The sequence below is a fragment of the Rissa tridactyla genome, chromosome 8 (genome assembly GCF_028500815.1).
Source record: "Rissa tridactyla isolate bRisTri1 chromosome 8, bRisTri1.patW.cur.20221130, whole genome shotgun sequence".
Lineage (NCBI taxonomy): Eukaryota > Metazoa > Chordata > Aves > Charadriiformes > Laridae > Rissa > Rissa tridactyla.
The window spans coordinates 44576056-44592824 of record NC_071473.1 but is presented as its reverse complement, the minus strand read 5'-3'; the positions used below and the strand labels follow the sequence as shown (position 1 = coordinate 44592824).

At 39.6% G+C, this 16769-nt stretch overlaps 1 protein-coding gene across 3 annotated transcripts in view; it reads left to right on the top strand.

The window, feature by feature from the left end:
- EIF2B3 (eukaryotic translation initiation factor 2B subunit gamma) overlaps window positions 1–16769 on the top strand; it is a 102894-nt gene that overhangs the window by 7959 nt on the left and 78166 nt on the right. For all 3 annotated transcript variants that reach the window (XM_054211175.1, XM_054211174.1, XM_054211173.1), the window contains exon 4: window positions 13434–13593. In XM_054211175.1, coding sequence (XP_054067150.1) covers window positions 13434–13593 — 160 coding nt within the window. The remainder of the gene's footprint in view (window positions 1–13433; window positions 13594–16769) is intronic.

Sequence of the window (16769 nt, the reverse complement as noted above, 5' to 3'; positions counted from 1 at the left end):
CATTAAAAATATTCTTGACTTGTCAGGGAGTGCTTGAAATAATAAAAAAATTATTTCACATAGGTGTAAAAATTGGTTTTATATGAAATATAAATCAAACTCTCTCCCTCATGAAATCTTGTTTTGTACATCCACTTTTCCCCCCTATTACTTTCTGCTTCTGCTCTCTTAAGATACCTGTCCTACTTCATCAGTCACTTAGGCTGTTACTCCTCACTGTTTCATCCATTACAGGCATGGGAGGCACACAGCCTTTGCATGCTTTGCTAAGGAGCCTGTAGAATTTGTAAGAGGGAAGAAATAATTTGCTTTCTTAAGAGTCAGATTCTCTAAAGGATAAACTTTCATTAGGGACAAATAAGCAAACAATTTGTGTGTAAGGATGGCTTAATCTAGCCCTGAGCATGAACAACTAAATACCTCTTCCATAGATGATGAGAAAACACTAAACTTGCTCTGGATTTGTCTTTAATTTTCCTCACATGGTGTTTCAAGATTAAGGTTTTTTTAAATGAGATCAGCGTTTGTCATTTTTAGTAAAACAGTATGTTCAGCATGCTGCTGTAAACTAAGGATGATGTTACAGGTGTGACAGAGCAGGTGCTAGGGTGTAATTTGATAACTTCCATGTTCCTGCTTTTATTTATTTTTATTTAGCATCCAAAGCTTGCCGACTGCCAGGAGCGCTGTGAAAGAGGGTCTCTGGAAGAGATGTGTTTTTTCTTTTTTTAAAATCATGTATGATTGCTTTCTCCTCAGTAACTATCTCCAGTCCTGTTTCTGGTTTTCGTTGGTAAGCAGCACTGGCTGGAGCATTCACATGAGTTCATTCTGAATAATAGGGAAATTAGAAAGAGTCCTGAGAGTTTCAGTGCTGATATCTGATACACTTTCTAGCAAGAGAAGAGATGCAAGTGCTGTCTGTTGCATGCTGTGGTAGGAGATGACACAGTTTTGTAGGCAGCTTGTCTTTCAGTGGTAATTTTTTTTTTTTTTTTTTTTTTACAGTTGTGGGCAGTAGACTGCGTTATTAAAAGTTAGCTTCTTTTGATGTCTCTTGAAATTTTATGTAATGAAATCCCCTGTCTCTCTTAGGGAGGTTTTTCCTCTGTAGCTGGTGTTAGTGGACACGCTTTTTTCAAGTCATAATGTGAAATCTTCTGGTATGTGCATTGGGGCTTTTTAGTGGGGTCATTCCCTCCAGTATGTTGCTCTGTGACTTCTTCAGTCCAGATTTATGTCTTCATTTATTTGACTTCTATTCTTAAAGGTCTTCTCTTGCAGTTTAGTAACCTTCTTTGGATGATTCACAGGACCACTATGCAAAATACATGTGCCTTGATGTGACACATTATAGCACAGTAATAGTGTCAAGACTTTGATGGTGACACAGAACTTATTATCTTGGGGATTAGTATCAAGAAATTGTAATAGGAGCTAGGAGCCCAAGAGTAAATTGCAACATCTTAGAATGTACTAATTGAAATAAGGTGATGGTGAGCAGCCACTGTAATGGGGGAAGGAAAAGTAAACACGAGATTAGAATGTATCAGGTACAGATTATTATTTTTTTATAGAGAGAGATGAGAAATTAATACTTATGCTTATTGGGCAATGTGAAGATTTTTTGCCTGGAATATTGCAGAGGTGTGGAACTCAAATGCATCAAAGGTAGAACAAACATTAAAAAAGGATATAAGCTATTCAGAGTGGAATATAATTGGGTTTCAATTTGCTATGAGAAAATATAGGCTGAAAATTACAGAAAGGTTTTAATCAGAGCAGAATAGGATTGTGAAACAGTCTTCCAGAAGGGGTAATCAAGACAAAAATCCCCTAACATTATACTGGAGTGAAAAGCTGTGGTTTTTTGTTTGTTTGTTGGTTTGTGGTTTTGTTTTGTTTTTTAAATAAATTAAGTAATGTGATACCTGGAATGGCAGGAGGCTAAACTCGAACTCAGGAAACCTCTTTGAGAACTGTGTCCCTGTGACATTCTGCTTGCACCATTCATGAAACTGATGCAGACATTTTTGTGGGTTGTAGATTATTGTTGATGAAAAAAAAAAAAGGCAGGGGGTGTCACTGTAATTTACAGATGGGTTCCTCTGAAATGTAGGCATCTCTAATATTTGACCATTTTGTTTCTTGTGCCAAATTTTACCAGACCCACACAGCTGCTGTCTGGCGCCATGTCCCAGACTGGGGGCCTCTCCAGGCAGCAGGTTGGGAAACCTGGTTAAATCATGAATCTGTTACAAGCTGACGCAGGAGGTGGATTGGGTGTGCCTAGATCAAGCATTTGTCTTCGCTGAGTCTATATTATTTTCATCTTCTGTTAAGCATTTCTCTCCCCTGTGTCACTTAACTATACTCCAGCCGGTGATTAAAATGTGGTGTTCCAGCAGAGCAACAGCAATGGAACAGTTTCACATTTTCCTTCCTTGATGAGCCCTTAGTTGTGTTAATGGAAGCCCTGACTAATATGGTGTGAATTAATCAGCATGTCTTCTGCTGCTATCACTGGTGAGTGCTTGCATGCGAAATGTTTCATCTCAGGTGGTCCACCTAGTTTTCTCAGTTTCAAAACGTAAGATTTGAAAGTAATACAGCTCTTAAAAAGCAAAGCAAAACAAACCTTATAAAGCTACCAAAAAGAAGAAGGAAAACCAACTTTCTTTGAACAAATAAACAAAGATTGAAACTCCAGATTCTCTTGGTATGTGCATCTTTGGGAGCCATGTTGTGGAAAGTGTGATGTCACGGTGGTGGTCTGTATGCTGCTGAGGGTCACTGATCCGTGGAGTCTTGGACGGCATGGCTAAGCGCTTCGCTTCCTCTGTTGAAAAATCTCCTTTCCAAACACATGATGTAAGTAAGCTTGCTGTAACGGCTGGAAGGTGGAATCTGAATCCTTTTGGTACAGCTAAGCAGAGTTTGGTGAGAATGGAAAGAAAAACTTCAGTCCCCATAATATATAGTTATGTATTTTTTTGTACTGTCAGTGGAAATAAAAACCAAATTAAATTCATTTGTAAGAGACAAGGTCTGTCTCTCTCTGAGCAAGACTTCACTAAATATTCTGTTCAACTATTTTGAAATAGTAAAAAGAATTTAATCACATTTTTTTCCAGCAGACCTGACAGAAAATACTGTTTACTTGAGTGTCTGAAATGCAAATAAAAGTTGCTGTCTTGCTGATTTTTCTGATTCTGCCTTTCTCAATGTTGTTAGTGCTGCATGGGAAAAGCAGGTGTATCAGATGGCAGCTCATGGGGGATGTAGCATCTTGTTTCCTTCTCTGCCTCTGACTGAAAGCTGCTACCACTGAGGCACCAGGCAAAATTTATTACGGTTTGCGTGCCCAGGTCCCATTCCCAAAGCACAGCTGACTGTCTTAGTAGAAAGCAGCAATACTGGCAGGTGCTCAGGCTGGTGATGTTGCTGGGGGGAACGATACAGTGCTGCCTGACTGTGTGCTTGATGAGTATGTTCAGGACTTTGCTCTGTTTTTTATTTTTCCTGGCAGGGTAAGAGTTAGAGAATTCATCAGTTGTTGGATTTTTTTGTTTTGTTTTGTTTTTTTTAAAATTACTCAGCTTTAGAAGAATGTAGCTAATTAAATTAATTATTTTGCTGCCAGAGTTTACTATGGATCAGGGCTAAAACACCAGGAGTTTGAATGAGGCAATTAGCTCTGAAGGTTAGGATCAAGAGTAGTTATTAGGGCATTTGCTCTTCTGCACATTCTCAGCTAAAGAGGATGCTTTCCATTATAGTCACAGGCAAAACCTTAGGTGTTGTGCAAGAAGAGTCACTGACAGACCTGAGATGCCTGCCAGTTTTAATTATTTCATCTCCCCTGCATGTCCTTGTCCTTATCCTTCTCATGCTCCTGGCAACCCGAGGCCTGTGCTCGTTATGTTAATGAATACCTCTTGTTTCCATGTAGAAGTTAATTGTCAGCATTTCTCCTGTGTTACAGTATATGTCTTCATTTAGACCCTATATGGTTTCTGATGGATGACACAAATTCAACCTATTATAGTTGCAGCTATAGTAAGCTCTTTGCACATGTATATAGCTGAAATAATTTGCTTAAACGCATCCTGGTAAAAATCTTTTCCTGTTTTTATGAGCTACTACTAGTTTACATTTTTTGGGAGTAAATAGAAGTTAGTGTTCATTTTTGTAAATAATCCTTAATTTTCTCTACTTAAAGTATGTACAGTCGTCTTGTGTAAATAACTTACCATGCTATGTGTTGAGGAAAAATTACAGCTTCAGTAAAGGTAATCTCAAAAAAACATTTTGTGCTTTTTGTCTTTAACAACGTTTTCATGGACACGTGAAGGCAAAGAAGAGTTAAACATCCTTTATTATCAGCTCATTTTGTCAGGCATAGGAAGCCTTTCACATTAATAAGTCAAACTCAAGTTTGTAGTTTTCAAAAGTCGTTCTGTGATGAATGTTCAAAGAAATGAAAAGTCTGCGTGAAATGAATTTGTGCATCTTCTTTTATTTCCAAAGACAGAGTAAGATTTTAAGAGTGTGGGGAAAAAAGTTAGTCAGTGCCCTCTGGCTGCCGTTTTTCCTTGGTGCTGTCAGTGGAAAGGGCAAAGCCTTGTGCCACGTGTGAGCTTTGGACATGTAACTGTCACCTATGCCTGGGTGAGGATATGAAGGGTGGTGTGAAGACATCAATGATGTCCCTGCCACCCTGGACTCCACACAACAGGAGGAGTTGTGTAGGGCTCCATTTGGTGTCCCTCAATGATGTCCTTGTTTTGAATGTTAACTCACCATCTGGTCTGATGTTGTAATAATTTTTTGCTTGTAACTTTCAATGGCCTTTCCCCATGAGGCTCAAGGCCTCCTTGGCTTCAGGTAGGCTGATACTTGCAAGGAGGCATTCACAGGCTATTTGTACATTTTTCTGGAATAACATTCCTTCCTTGCTGTCTGCAACTTTTTACTTTGTTTCTAGCCTGCATGATTTCTACTCGCGTATTTTCCCCATGGTTGGATCTTAACAGCCCTGTCCTCATAGGAGGTTGGGGCTTTTCATGGTAATTGTGGGCTGTGCAGCTATCATGGTTACCCTGTTGCAGGTGGCATTCCTCAGTGAGTATTCATTCCCTGAAAGAGAAAATGGAATTGTTTAGATTAATGGCAATTGCATGTGTTAACTGGAACTATGTACTTAGGTTATTGGGGAACGTGGGAGGGAGTAGGTGCCAAACATCAACCCATGGAGTTACTGTGTTAGACAGGGGTTTTTCCCCGTGTCTGTATTTGCAGCCTGGTACAGTAGTGTAGCATTTGTAATAGGAAGGTTGTGCTGTGACCAGCACAGGCTGCCCCAGAGGCTGCCGCTTTGCTCAGCACTGGTGAAAGCCATGGTGAAGATCAGTGGATGTGTAGGATGCTGGAATTGAGTTTTGCATTTTTGTCATATTACGTTAACCGGGAAATCCATGTAGATTATGTAGTTTTTCTTCTTCCTCTGTTCTGTGCTGAAAAGGGAAAAAACATTGTGTAGTCAGATTTTCTTGAAGCAAATTTAGGCATTCTTCTAATAGTATAATTCAGTTAGTTCCTCTGGGAAGATGTTGAAAATTCTGGATTGTAGACCAATAGTGCTGGAAAAAGCAGTGGAGGTCTTGAAGTTTTCATAATGTGTTTCTTACAACACTGGTTGCTGCAGACCAAATATCACTGGAAAAATTGGAGGGGTGCTAGGGGAGAAAACAGTATTGCATTGGAGATAGTACAGTAATCTGCAGTTCAAAACAGTACTTTTATGTGACATAGCATGATTTGGTTTTACAGGGGAAAAAACTCACTTGAACAAAGCTAATCAGGTTTCACGCGTGTGGACACTGGGTTCAGCGCAGACTAGCATGAAGTTGGCAGTGCCATGGAGTTGTGTTTCACAGTGAGTGGATCTGTTGGGCCTGTGCTTTGTGGAGCAGATTAGCATTTGGGGTTCCTGTTGGAGCAGAGGTGAAACTGGGTTTTGTGTAATGACTTGGTTTGACCTTGGAAAGAGCTGCACCATGTTTTTTTGGTTTTGTTTTGTTTTTTTAGTTTAAGATCATGCTGATACTAGTTGTGGGATGGCAGAACAATTCCTGAGGACACATGGTGTATGTGTCTTGGTTTTCATTTATAGTCTGGTTTGAGACTACAAGGAACCATTATGATCCTCTAGGCTGTAAGGGAATTTGCACACAGTAATTAGCCCCAAAACTTATGGATGACTTAGTGATTGTGTTTCTGAAAGATAGCAAGTCTTTATTCATACATTCCAGTAGATGAATAGTCTATTATATCCTTTGGTATTTTATTCCAGATCATATTTATTCTACCTTGTAAAACACTTTGCCTTTTATTTCTATGTCGAATGCTGATTTCTAGCCCCTGAATCCACTCATGCCTGCTTTTTGTTGTGTTGCTGAGAGATCATCTGCTGTGTAGGTAATTGCGGGCTGTGGGCAAAGGCCTTCTTTCTCTTCAATAAGTTGAGCCGGTTGAGCTCCATTAGGACTACTTTTTATTATTATTGTTTGTATGACTACAGCACCTGACTGCCTAAGGCTCTGCTTACATTAAGTGTTAAGCCTGGGCTTGAGCTCTGGGCTTTGGCAGCAAGCCTGCTGCGCCGCTGCTGTTGAGATTGGAGCCCGACTGCGGCGTTCTCCTTTCTGTTCATGTGAGGCAGAGTCCAAGATCAGCTGCGCAGCAGGTCTGGTAGTGCTGCCGTCCAGGTAGTCCTGGAAACCTGCCTTCCAGGAATAGGAGAGATGAGGAGAGCACCATTTATTTCTGGAGTTCTCCTGCCTATGAAGAAGGGATCTGTTATTGCAGTGTGTTAACTCAGGGGAGAATTCAGCTTGTCAGGCTCACCTTCCATGAACTGGTGAATTCGGGGCCTGGGTTATGGGGTGCCCCCCCAAGTTTTAGCATGCATGGTTCTCGTGAGTGGTGGTGCGTACTTTCTGGATGTTTTTTAGATGGGGGAAAACCAGTCTCCTCTGTGGCATGCTTAGGATCTGGATATAAACCTAGGAGATGACACCTGAGCTCAGACAAATAAGAGAGCCTAGCAAGACAGGATAATATGTCTCGGTGTATCAGTCCCGCACCCCAGCGTACTGATATCCTTATAATTGTCAGTTTTCTGTAAGTGTAACAGTAGCAGATTTCTTTTATTAAAAAAAAAAAAGAAAACAGCAGAGCCTAAAACCATGTCCTTTAGAAGATACAAGTAAGTAATAGAGCTGGCATCTTTTACTGACATAAGGCAGAAGTTGACTTGGTAAGTGAATGGCGAGTACAAGGGATAGGCTATTAAAAGGAGGATAAACAACTTGAGCTTGATGTGACAGAAAATGGTACCAGTGAAGAGGGTGATGTGGTTGGAGGAGGAAGCTGGGGAAATGACTCCCACATGAGTAGGACAAAATTGCATTAGTCAGAACCAGAGGAGAACGTGGATTACAAAGCTTCTGTTCCAGACCAGAAGATTTACTGTTCAGTGTCATAATATCGAAATCCTGCTTTGAAAACATTCTTAATAAGCTTATGAACTTGTGTTCATCTCTAAACTTCTGCTTTTGGTTGCTGATAGCTGTAAATTACCTTTTTCCACCCTATGTGTCGGTTTGAGCAGTAGGTAACAAGACTTCCTCCTGGGAGGAGACAGGATGCCTTCCAGGCTTGAATATCTTTCCTGTTCCTAGCTTATATGTATGTAAATTAAAAAATATTGATTTTGGATGGTAGCGCTTGAGATACAAAGATAACCTAAAATGGTGTTTTCATTGTATGATCCCATCTGATACAGCTCATAGGATGAGCCGTATGATGGGACTGAGGTTAAGTCTCCTCCTCAGCTTCTGGCATCTTTCTTCCAGCTTTCTTTGAGAAGATAAACAGTGATGCTGACAGGTTACGTATGTGAAGGCATTCACATTGCCTTAAGATATCCTCACCTGATGAATTCAGGGCCATCCAAGAAATTAGAAGAGACTCCCTTGGCTTCCGCATTAGACTTTTCTGGTTTTGGTTGGTTTTTTTTTTTTTTTTTTTTTTAAATGCAAGAGAAAAGAAGCCTCTTTCACATTGCACACTGTCTTTAAAAAAAAAAAAACAAACCACTTTTCTTCCATCTTTTAAGGAGGAGAGGTCAGTGCTGGATTTCAGACATCCTGTGCCTCCACTGCCCTCTGTCCTTAGAAGAGTTATGAAGGTGCTGGTCTACAGCAAACTTGCTGCTCCAGGGTGAGTGCACAGTAGGTAAATGCTTCGTGTCTGCTAACAAAGTACTAAATCATGATTTTCTTCTGAATCTTACTATCAAGGACATTACAAAAGCAGAGTGGGAATTCCCAGCCAAAGGCAGCCATTTCAGTTGGTAGCTAACAAGATCCTACATACATCAAAAACTAAATGAGGTTCCCTGCTCCAGTTACAGCAACAGGCATAGAGCTTCAAAGAGGTCACAGGTGTGGAAATTGGAGGACTCTTAATGGAGACTGAGATAAAAAGGGATTCTCTAAAGCCTTGGATGTAAGTTTCTGATCTGAGGAGTGGTGAGTAATGCAATTGCTAGGAGGTATCTCTGGCTTTGCCTGGAGCGTGCTAACAAGCAATCAAAACGCTTGCCCACAGCCAAACTGTTCTTTCCCTTTCCAGTCTTAGAATAATAAAAGCATTACACACAAACCCCACTGTTAATGCAACATGTGGGTGAAGTTCCAGGCTATTGTGTATAAAACTCTCAGTCTTAATTCCAGCAGTAATTATAACTTGTTCCTCTCTTCCCTGTTGTATGGTGACACTGCAGGAAGTGATGCAAAGTTCTCTGTTTGTGCATGTGTTAACTTAGGCTGAGTGCAGGAACAGAGTCCCTCTAATCTCTTGATTTTTTTTAATTTTTTTTTTATTTTCCTGTCAAGTCTCAGCTATAATACTGTGCAATTGGAAACTTTTCACATTTAACTTCAATGCTTTGTCTGTCTTCAGTTCTGTTAGGAGTTGGTTCTACTGCTAGTGAATATTTTGCTGCTTTTCTGTATATAATGCAATCTGACATTTGTTTTGCTCTTTCTCTTGAGGCTGATTTTGTTCAAATTAGAGATTTCCTTGCAACACATGTTTTCTCATTTTCTAGTCTGCAGTTTTCGAGGCCCTCAGCAGTTTAGGCTATAAGGTCCTGCCCTTGTCTATACTTGATAGAAAAAAGCATTGTGAATACCACTAAAAATTCATCATTTGCTGCCAGCTATCTGTGGTAACCTTGATATCTCCTGTTTGAACAGAAGGGATCCAGCAATTATTGCTGAATATAAAAGAGTTTTTAGCGTTGCCTTTGTATGCAGGGTGTGAGAAAGTCCAAGGCTTTTTATTTATGCTGGTATATTACACCATATAATTGCATCCATCTTTTGATCTGTGGTATGAATTAGTTCCATTGAAAACATGTTTTCTATTTTTAAATTGGTTGTCTTGAACTGAGTTCTTGAAACATTCTGCTTTTTGGTCTTGTTTTTGTGTAGATTTTACATATTGTGCTGGGTTTAATATAATTGTTGACATGTTTGGTTTGAGTTTTTTTCTTTACTGTTTTTTCTCTATTTTGTATAAATCTCTTGATGTTTTGTGTTAGTGTTGTATTTATCCAGATTGAGTATGTAAATTATCTCACAATATCTAAGCATCTCACAGTTTGGAAACGTGTGATGGGGAAGTGCTGTGAGCCAGTGTTAGAAAGGGAGTGCGGAAATTTGGAGGCCTTAAGTGCCGTATTTCCAGACTTGACTGAACAGTCTGTGTTCAGCGATGGCTAAACTGGAAGCCCAGGGCTCCATCCATGGTCAGTAGGGACAGAGAAACATCTTGAAACTCAGATCATAAGTGGGATGAGCTCTGCAGGACCTTGTTTTTCTCCATTGATCAGCAGCCAAGTCTAAATTCTGAACTTAAGTGCGTAAATTGCAAATCTGAGGTTAAATGAAATTACTGAGGCCGGAGTGACTCTTCCGAGGAGTGTCATGTTCTCCTTGTCTCTTCTGTGGCTCTTGTGATGCTCACAATGAGTGTGAGCTGTGCTACCAGCAGGGTAGGTCTGCTGTCCCTATACCTGAGTAGCACTGCAGTGTTTCCTTGTGTTCCCCAACCCAAAGTCTCTTGCTGTTCTCTTTTGCTATGCTTGGTGTCTGATCTGTACAGCAGCTTCTGTGGTAGAGCCGTGGTCTGTGGTGAGGTCTCCTCTGTGACGTAAAAGTAGTGAACAAAATGGCACATATCAAGTTTGGCAGAGCAGGAAAATGCCAGAAATTCCAAGCATTTGTTTCATGCCCCGTCTGTGAGATGGTCCTCCTTGAGTTAAGACCCTTGTCTTCTCCTTCCCATGGTTGTAATGGGTGTTGAGAGTGCATTTGCACATGCATTTTTCTTCCTTTGCAGTGGTTCTGCTTGGGGTGTGTGCTTACTGGAGTTTTTTTAATCAGTTCATGTTGATTCTTATCATGTGTTTGTATAATAGTTTGGGGTTGATGTAATCATTGTTACATGTATTTCATTAAGAGATGTATGTGTGTGTACTTAGGTGTTTGCATAATTCATGAAGTCAAGTATGTTCACATACCCCTTGTTAGCACATGAGCGCATGTAGTAAGTACGTACTTCTCTTCTTTGTATCAGTGGCTCATTGGGAAAGGTGCACTGTATTTATTTGGCATGTATATATGTAAAAAACCCACAAGCTCTATCATTTATTTTCTTTCTTCTACACCCACCCTAAAAACGTAAAGAAAAACACACACTTCTGCTAGGATTCTAGGATAGTTTATTTTTTCATTCAGCCATTAGTTTATTCGTTCAGGAGTTGTACACTGGAAAAAAAAGTGCATCCATTAGACAGTGAGGGCTTTATTTATGAGGGGGGTGGTGTTTCAAAGGGGAGGCTGTCAAGTCCCAAAAGAGCCTTTCATGGTGTATTCTCAGCGTGCTCCTGAGGCCACTGCTCTGCTCATCAGGAGGAGAGGCAGAAATGTGGGCTTTACAGAGCAACTGTGTGTTTCACTGGTCCCTGCGCTCACTGACGTTTATTTACATATTGGGAGAGTAAATGGGTAGAACAGATGGCAACCAGACATTTGGTGGTTCTGTTCCCGTATGCTCCTCAGGGGTCTTGCATTCAGTTTTTGCAAAAAGCTTGTCCTATAGTGAGGAGAAAAAAACCCAGGAGCCTGTTCACGACTGTGAAACGCTTGTTGGGTTTTTGCTATAGTGACAGATTAAAGCATTTAGTAAAATGTGAAATAATTACAAGGTTTGTTTTACAAGTCCAGATACTCATTCCTTAGGATAAGTCCATTGGTGTGTCTGTCTCTCTCTTTTTATTATTATTTCTTATTTTCGTCACTGGAGTTGAATGCATTTAGATTTGAAGCCAGCGATCTCTTCATTCTACAAACTGAGTTTGAAAAGTACGGATCTATTTATGTGGGTCTTGGATACCTTTTGGCCTTTTCTGCAAATATTGTAGCTCGTTTGTGCTATTGTAAAAACAGAATATGTGAAAATTTTGCAGGATTTTCCATAATATTTAATATGTGTTTCTTCGCTATTTACAGTTATGAAGCAGGAGATTTACTTCCATACCAAGTTGGATTTTTTTTCTTACTTTCTTTGTACACACTGGAATGTTGGAGCAGGGCTGCTCCAGAGTGCTAGGCAGCTTGTTTTAGTGGTTTGGGTTGGTGGGGTTTTTTTCCAATATGTGCATGTTGTTTGTTTTAGAGATGTGATAATTAAAGCACTTCTCCTGGCCAAAACTGTAATATAAAATACACATTTTGAGAATATGTTCAAAGGGGCGATGCGAGTCAGGTTTTGAATGTGTAAAATTCTCAACCTGCACATCGTTCCTTCCTGTAAAGCAGCCAGGTGTTTCTCAGTAAAGTGGGGAGAAATCAAATGAAAATTGAAGAGCTTGACCTTTTGCACAGCATGCCGGATCAGCAGCTCTGACAGTTTGTGACATGATGAGTTCCAATGACTTATCGGTAAACATGTGAAACTGCATAGCATTTGTAGGAGAACCTGTCAAGTAATGTAAATACCAGACCTCGATTAGTCTCACCTACAATGTGGAATCTCCTAGTATTAGATAAAGTCTGTAAAGCAAACCTTTCTATAATAGTCCTTTCTGTAATTAAAAGGTCAGTGCTGAACTAGTTCACTTTGAACCAAGGTTATTTTGAAAAGTAAAAGTAGAATTACTGATCCTCCATGAGTTAATCAGCTCAGGTTTTACCAATTATTTTCTAGTGCCCTTCTTATTAAATAATGTCTTTTTAAAAGACAAAACTAGGAAGCCGCATCACACTCTGCAGGGAGGCTTACCATAGTAAATGGTAGCACAGAAAGTGAAAATGGTAAACGACAAGAAAGAAGCGCTATCTTCTTGAGACACATTTAGAAGGTTGATCATTAACAAAAAATAAAGTGGAAACTTGCTACTTTTCTGTAGGCCATGCTGCACAAATATTACGTTAGGATTAATTTAAATGAAGATAATTGCTGAACTAGTAGATTTTTGGCGGTATATTCCACAACCCACGTGAAATACAGAAAATTGTTTCTAAGTAAGAGTTTTTAGCCTGAGTGTATTGATAGTGTGCATGGTTAATGAAGCTGCTACATCTCACTCAATATGTGACAATATTTCTGTGATATATGCAGCAGTTCTCTTAAATACCTTGTAAGGCACTTCAGAATCCTTTGAGATGAAAATTAAATACAAGCCTGTTATTAAATAGGACCTAACTTCCTCTTTTTTTTATATATATATAAGGTATTGCTGGTTTTAGGAAATGTATTTCTAAACTGAGCCCACCATCGCAGTGTAATTACTGAGTAAATCACATCCTAGATAGTCTTTGCTTTTTTTTCCCCCGATAAAATAACATAGTTCAAATATCTTTTCCAGTGGTTTGTAGCCAGATGCCAAGTCAGCTAAAAAAGATTTCTTCAGAAAGATTTCTTTTCTACATCATTATGTAACTAAAAGTAGCTGTTGCAGATACTGCAGAATTTCATGGCAGTCTTGAAAGCCATGGCTTCTGTGTCCTCATTCCTTCCCTTAGGAGCAGATGATGACGATTCAGATGGTCACATATTCTTTATGGTCCAGAGCTGGATAATCATTAACCAAATAACTAATTCAGTAGCAGCAGGACTCAATAAAAGTTGAACTGGTGAAAATCAGTAACTATTTTTGGCAGATTATGGCAGACCCTGTGTTTTTTAAATTAAAGAAAAAGTTATTGAGTGTATTTATTGTTGAGTCCTCAAATGCTAAGCCATATGTGGCTGTTCGTATCTCTGAAGGGTTTGTTTTTTTTTTTTTTATTTCACAGACTGATGTCTTGGTGTTGAGCTGCGATCTGATAACAGATGTTGATTTATATAAAGTTGTGGATCTGTTTCGGACACATGATGCTACTCTCTCCATGTTGATGAAGAAAACTCATGAACCCACAGAAGTGGTACCAGGACAGAAAGGGAAAAAAAAGCCAGGTATGTAGATAAGAATACAGATATTTATTTATTAATAAATGATAGAGAAACTACTAGTATGTATGATACATTTAGTTGTCAATCCCAGAACGAAAGAAATAAAAAAGGTACGGGTACCCTATGTTTTTCCTGAGATTCCCTGCTGGGGGTGTGACTTGGTTTTTTCCAGCTCACAATTAAGTATTAGACTCATGTAATCTTGCAGGCTCTGATCCAAAGTTTACAAGAGTTAAGGGAAAAGCTCCAGGTGACTTCAGTGAGTTTTGGATCAAACCCTAGATTTTTGTTACATATGAACATTAAAACTGTTAGGTTTTTCAAGAGCACTAAGCATCAACCAGATTATAGCTGGGAATTTTACCACTGACTGTAGGGACAGCGTTAGATGGGTAGCAAATACTTCTAGAAATTCCCCCCTCTCGTGTTCTGCACTGAATTACTCTTCTGAGATCACATCCAGGAGCCTTTTGCTAGGCAAAACTCCCACTGATTTCAAGGACTTTGTTAGATGCTTATCTTGTCCCTCTTACCATAATATCTTAGTTAGTACCTTGTAATCTTTAATGTATCTATTCTCACAACACTGCTGTAAGGCAGGGCAGGGCTAGTATCCCCATTTTACTTATATGCTAAAAGTACTTAATACCATACAGTTGTTCCCATACCATACCTCTCATTTTCTTTTAATGATATCTGTTAAATTGCTGAGACTTGATTATTGCCACTTAGTGGGTACTGGTCCACGATTAAAGATCAGAGGCACTATAGTAATACAAATAAGAAATTGTAGCTTCAAACTGTTTGAGAGAGAAGTGAAATGCAAGCCAACAGTTGGACTGCGTGTGCATCTGAAATTGGAACAAACGTGTTTTAAAAGAAAGCTGCCTAGACTCTCCATGAAAAGATTTTCTGGAGCAAAGTGTAAGGATAGTAGGGCTGAAATCATTTAGGACGTGCACTTGCAAACAGCTCTAAACCTCCCTGTTTTTTAAAAGGCAATCTACGTGATAGTGGCACATAGAATATTGTCAAGAGCACTACTGCAACCATGGAGTTGAGCATTCAGGTGTTGTAAACTAATGGATCTATAGTTAAACATCATAGAGCTGCCCAATACGTGAGCTCTGAGTGCACAAGGTGGGGGCAAGGAGGTCTTTGAGGATAAACAAGATCATCTGAAGACTATTCATAAAAGTAAACATATCAAATTGCACACACATTCTTAATTTGCTTGGTTTTTAATGTCTGTGTGCTTGACTTTGTGGCATTACTTTTCCTATGTGATTTGTTAAAATTAGTGTATGACTTCTCAGATCTGTAAAAGACCAAACTTAAAAACGTTAAAATTCCATCATGTGGAAGTGTTTTGACACCCACAGTGTGTTTCTGTGGGGCTGGATGCTAAGGTCTCCCACTCAAAGCTGCTCTACTTGAGCTGTCACGGATAGCTCTAGTAACTTGTTTCCTATGAACTGCCTCGGATGAGATATGTACCCTACCAGACTTTTTTCAGTCATTTGCTAAAATCAGGGGAGTGCTGAGACTGAGGCATTTTGGATTCTTCTCCATGTTCTGGAGAGGGGCAGTACATTTTAGGAAGCACCGGACCCTCCTACCTTTCATTCCTACTTGACTGAATGCACCCTATTGCTGTCAACGTTGTCCTAGCTTATCCCTGCCTCTCCTCCCATGCTGGCTTCTTGCCACCACTAGCCTCCATTCTTGTTCTCTTTGCTTAGTCTCCTACTTCAAGGATCCGTGTCAAGAGTCTGGCATTTCTTTCTCATATATTACTCTTTCTTTCACTACCAGTCCCATCCCCTGTTCCACTTGTGACTTCTCATCTTGACCTGCTTCATTTATCTGCCCATAGTCACCTTTTTTCTTCTCTTCTGATTCCTGTTTCAGTGGTCCAGTGTCCTTTCACAGACAGTGCCAATTTCCACCAGTTTTCAGGGACTACTGTCTCTCCCTTCCATTCCGTCTTGCAGAGTCCTTGTTTTTACGCTTTTCTTTCCCCTCACCATTGTGAGCTTATAAGTTCTATTTCCTTGTAAAAAACAGGTTGCAAAAACACAACAGATCAAGCTCTTCCCCCTGGAGCAGTCATCACAGCATGGCTGTGGAGCCTCATGGCTTGTATGCTTTGCTTGTACCAGCCGGTGGTACAGAAGACATTAGATGGCACCTGCAATTTGATCAGTTCTAGGAGCTGAGGAATTGAAACAACCTTTCCTTAAGAATGAAAATACGCAGAAATTTTTGCAGCAAAAACACAGGTCTTGAAAGAGCATGTGAAACTGCAGGTTTTTCAAAGATTTATAGTGGAGTCAGATGGCAAAAAGCACATTCCTGATACACAGGTCAGCAGCACTTACTGAGTGTCATGCTGCTTCCCCAAAGACCTGGAATACCAGAGCTTTTCAAGGGAAGGGCCACCTAACCATTTAAGCTTAGGCTTAACACTGTTGTTTGGTTTTTTTCTGTAGCTTTAGAAGTAGCTGAACTGGTTTTGCTGAAGTTTTCCAAATGTTCCTCTTAAGGCAAGCACCTGGCATTGGAAATTTCATCCAAAACAGTTAAAATTTGATGAAACTTAGAAGCAACTGAAGACAAGATACTAACATGGAATGTGTCAGGCAGCTTTTCATAGTATGTGGACTATTAGCTCCTTCTCTGAATCGTGACACATATAGGTACTTGCGCTGTACTGTTCCAGTGTTAGCACTGGGCAATGGATCCTTAGTCCTGATGAGCCACTAGGTGTTTTGGCAGCTTATTTATTGTTTCACTATTCCTACAAATTCATTCATTTTTTGAAAAGGAGCAACAAGACTTTTTTTTCACATATGTCAAGGAATCTGATGTAAAGTTGTTGCTTTCGGGATATTATTAAACAAGAACTATGAGATGAGGAACAGTTTTTTAATTAGTATGAATTGCAGTGTTAACCAGCTATAAATTCGTATTGATGGTTTCCTGAAATGCTTGACATAACTCATTGGCTTTTATAATTGGGGGATCATATATTGACAATAATAATCTCATTGGCTTTTTTAATTGATCAATAAGAGACCTGGCAATAAAAATAAAAAAAAAGGAAAAAAAGAAAGAAAAACCAGAGTGCTAGTGAATGGTAGTAACCCAAATAAACAGTGTATGTCAGGAATTCAGAC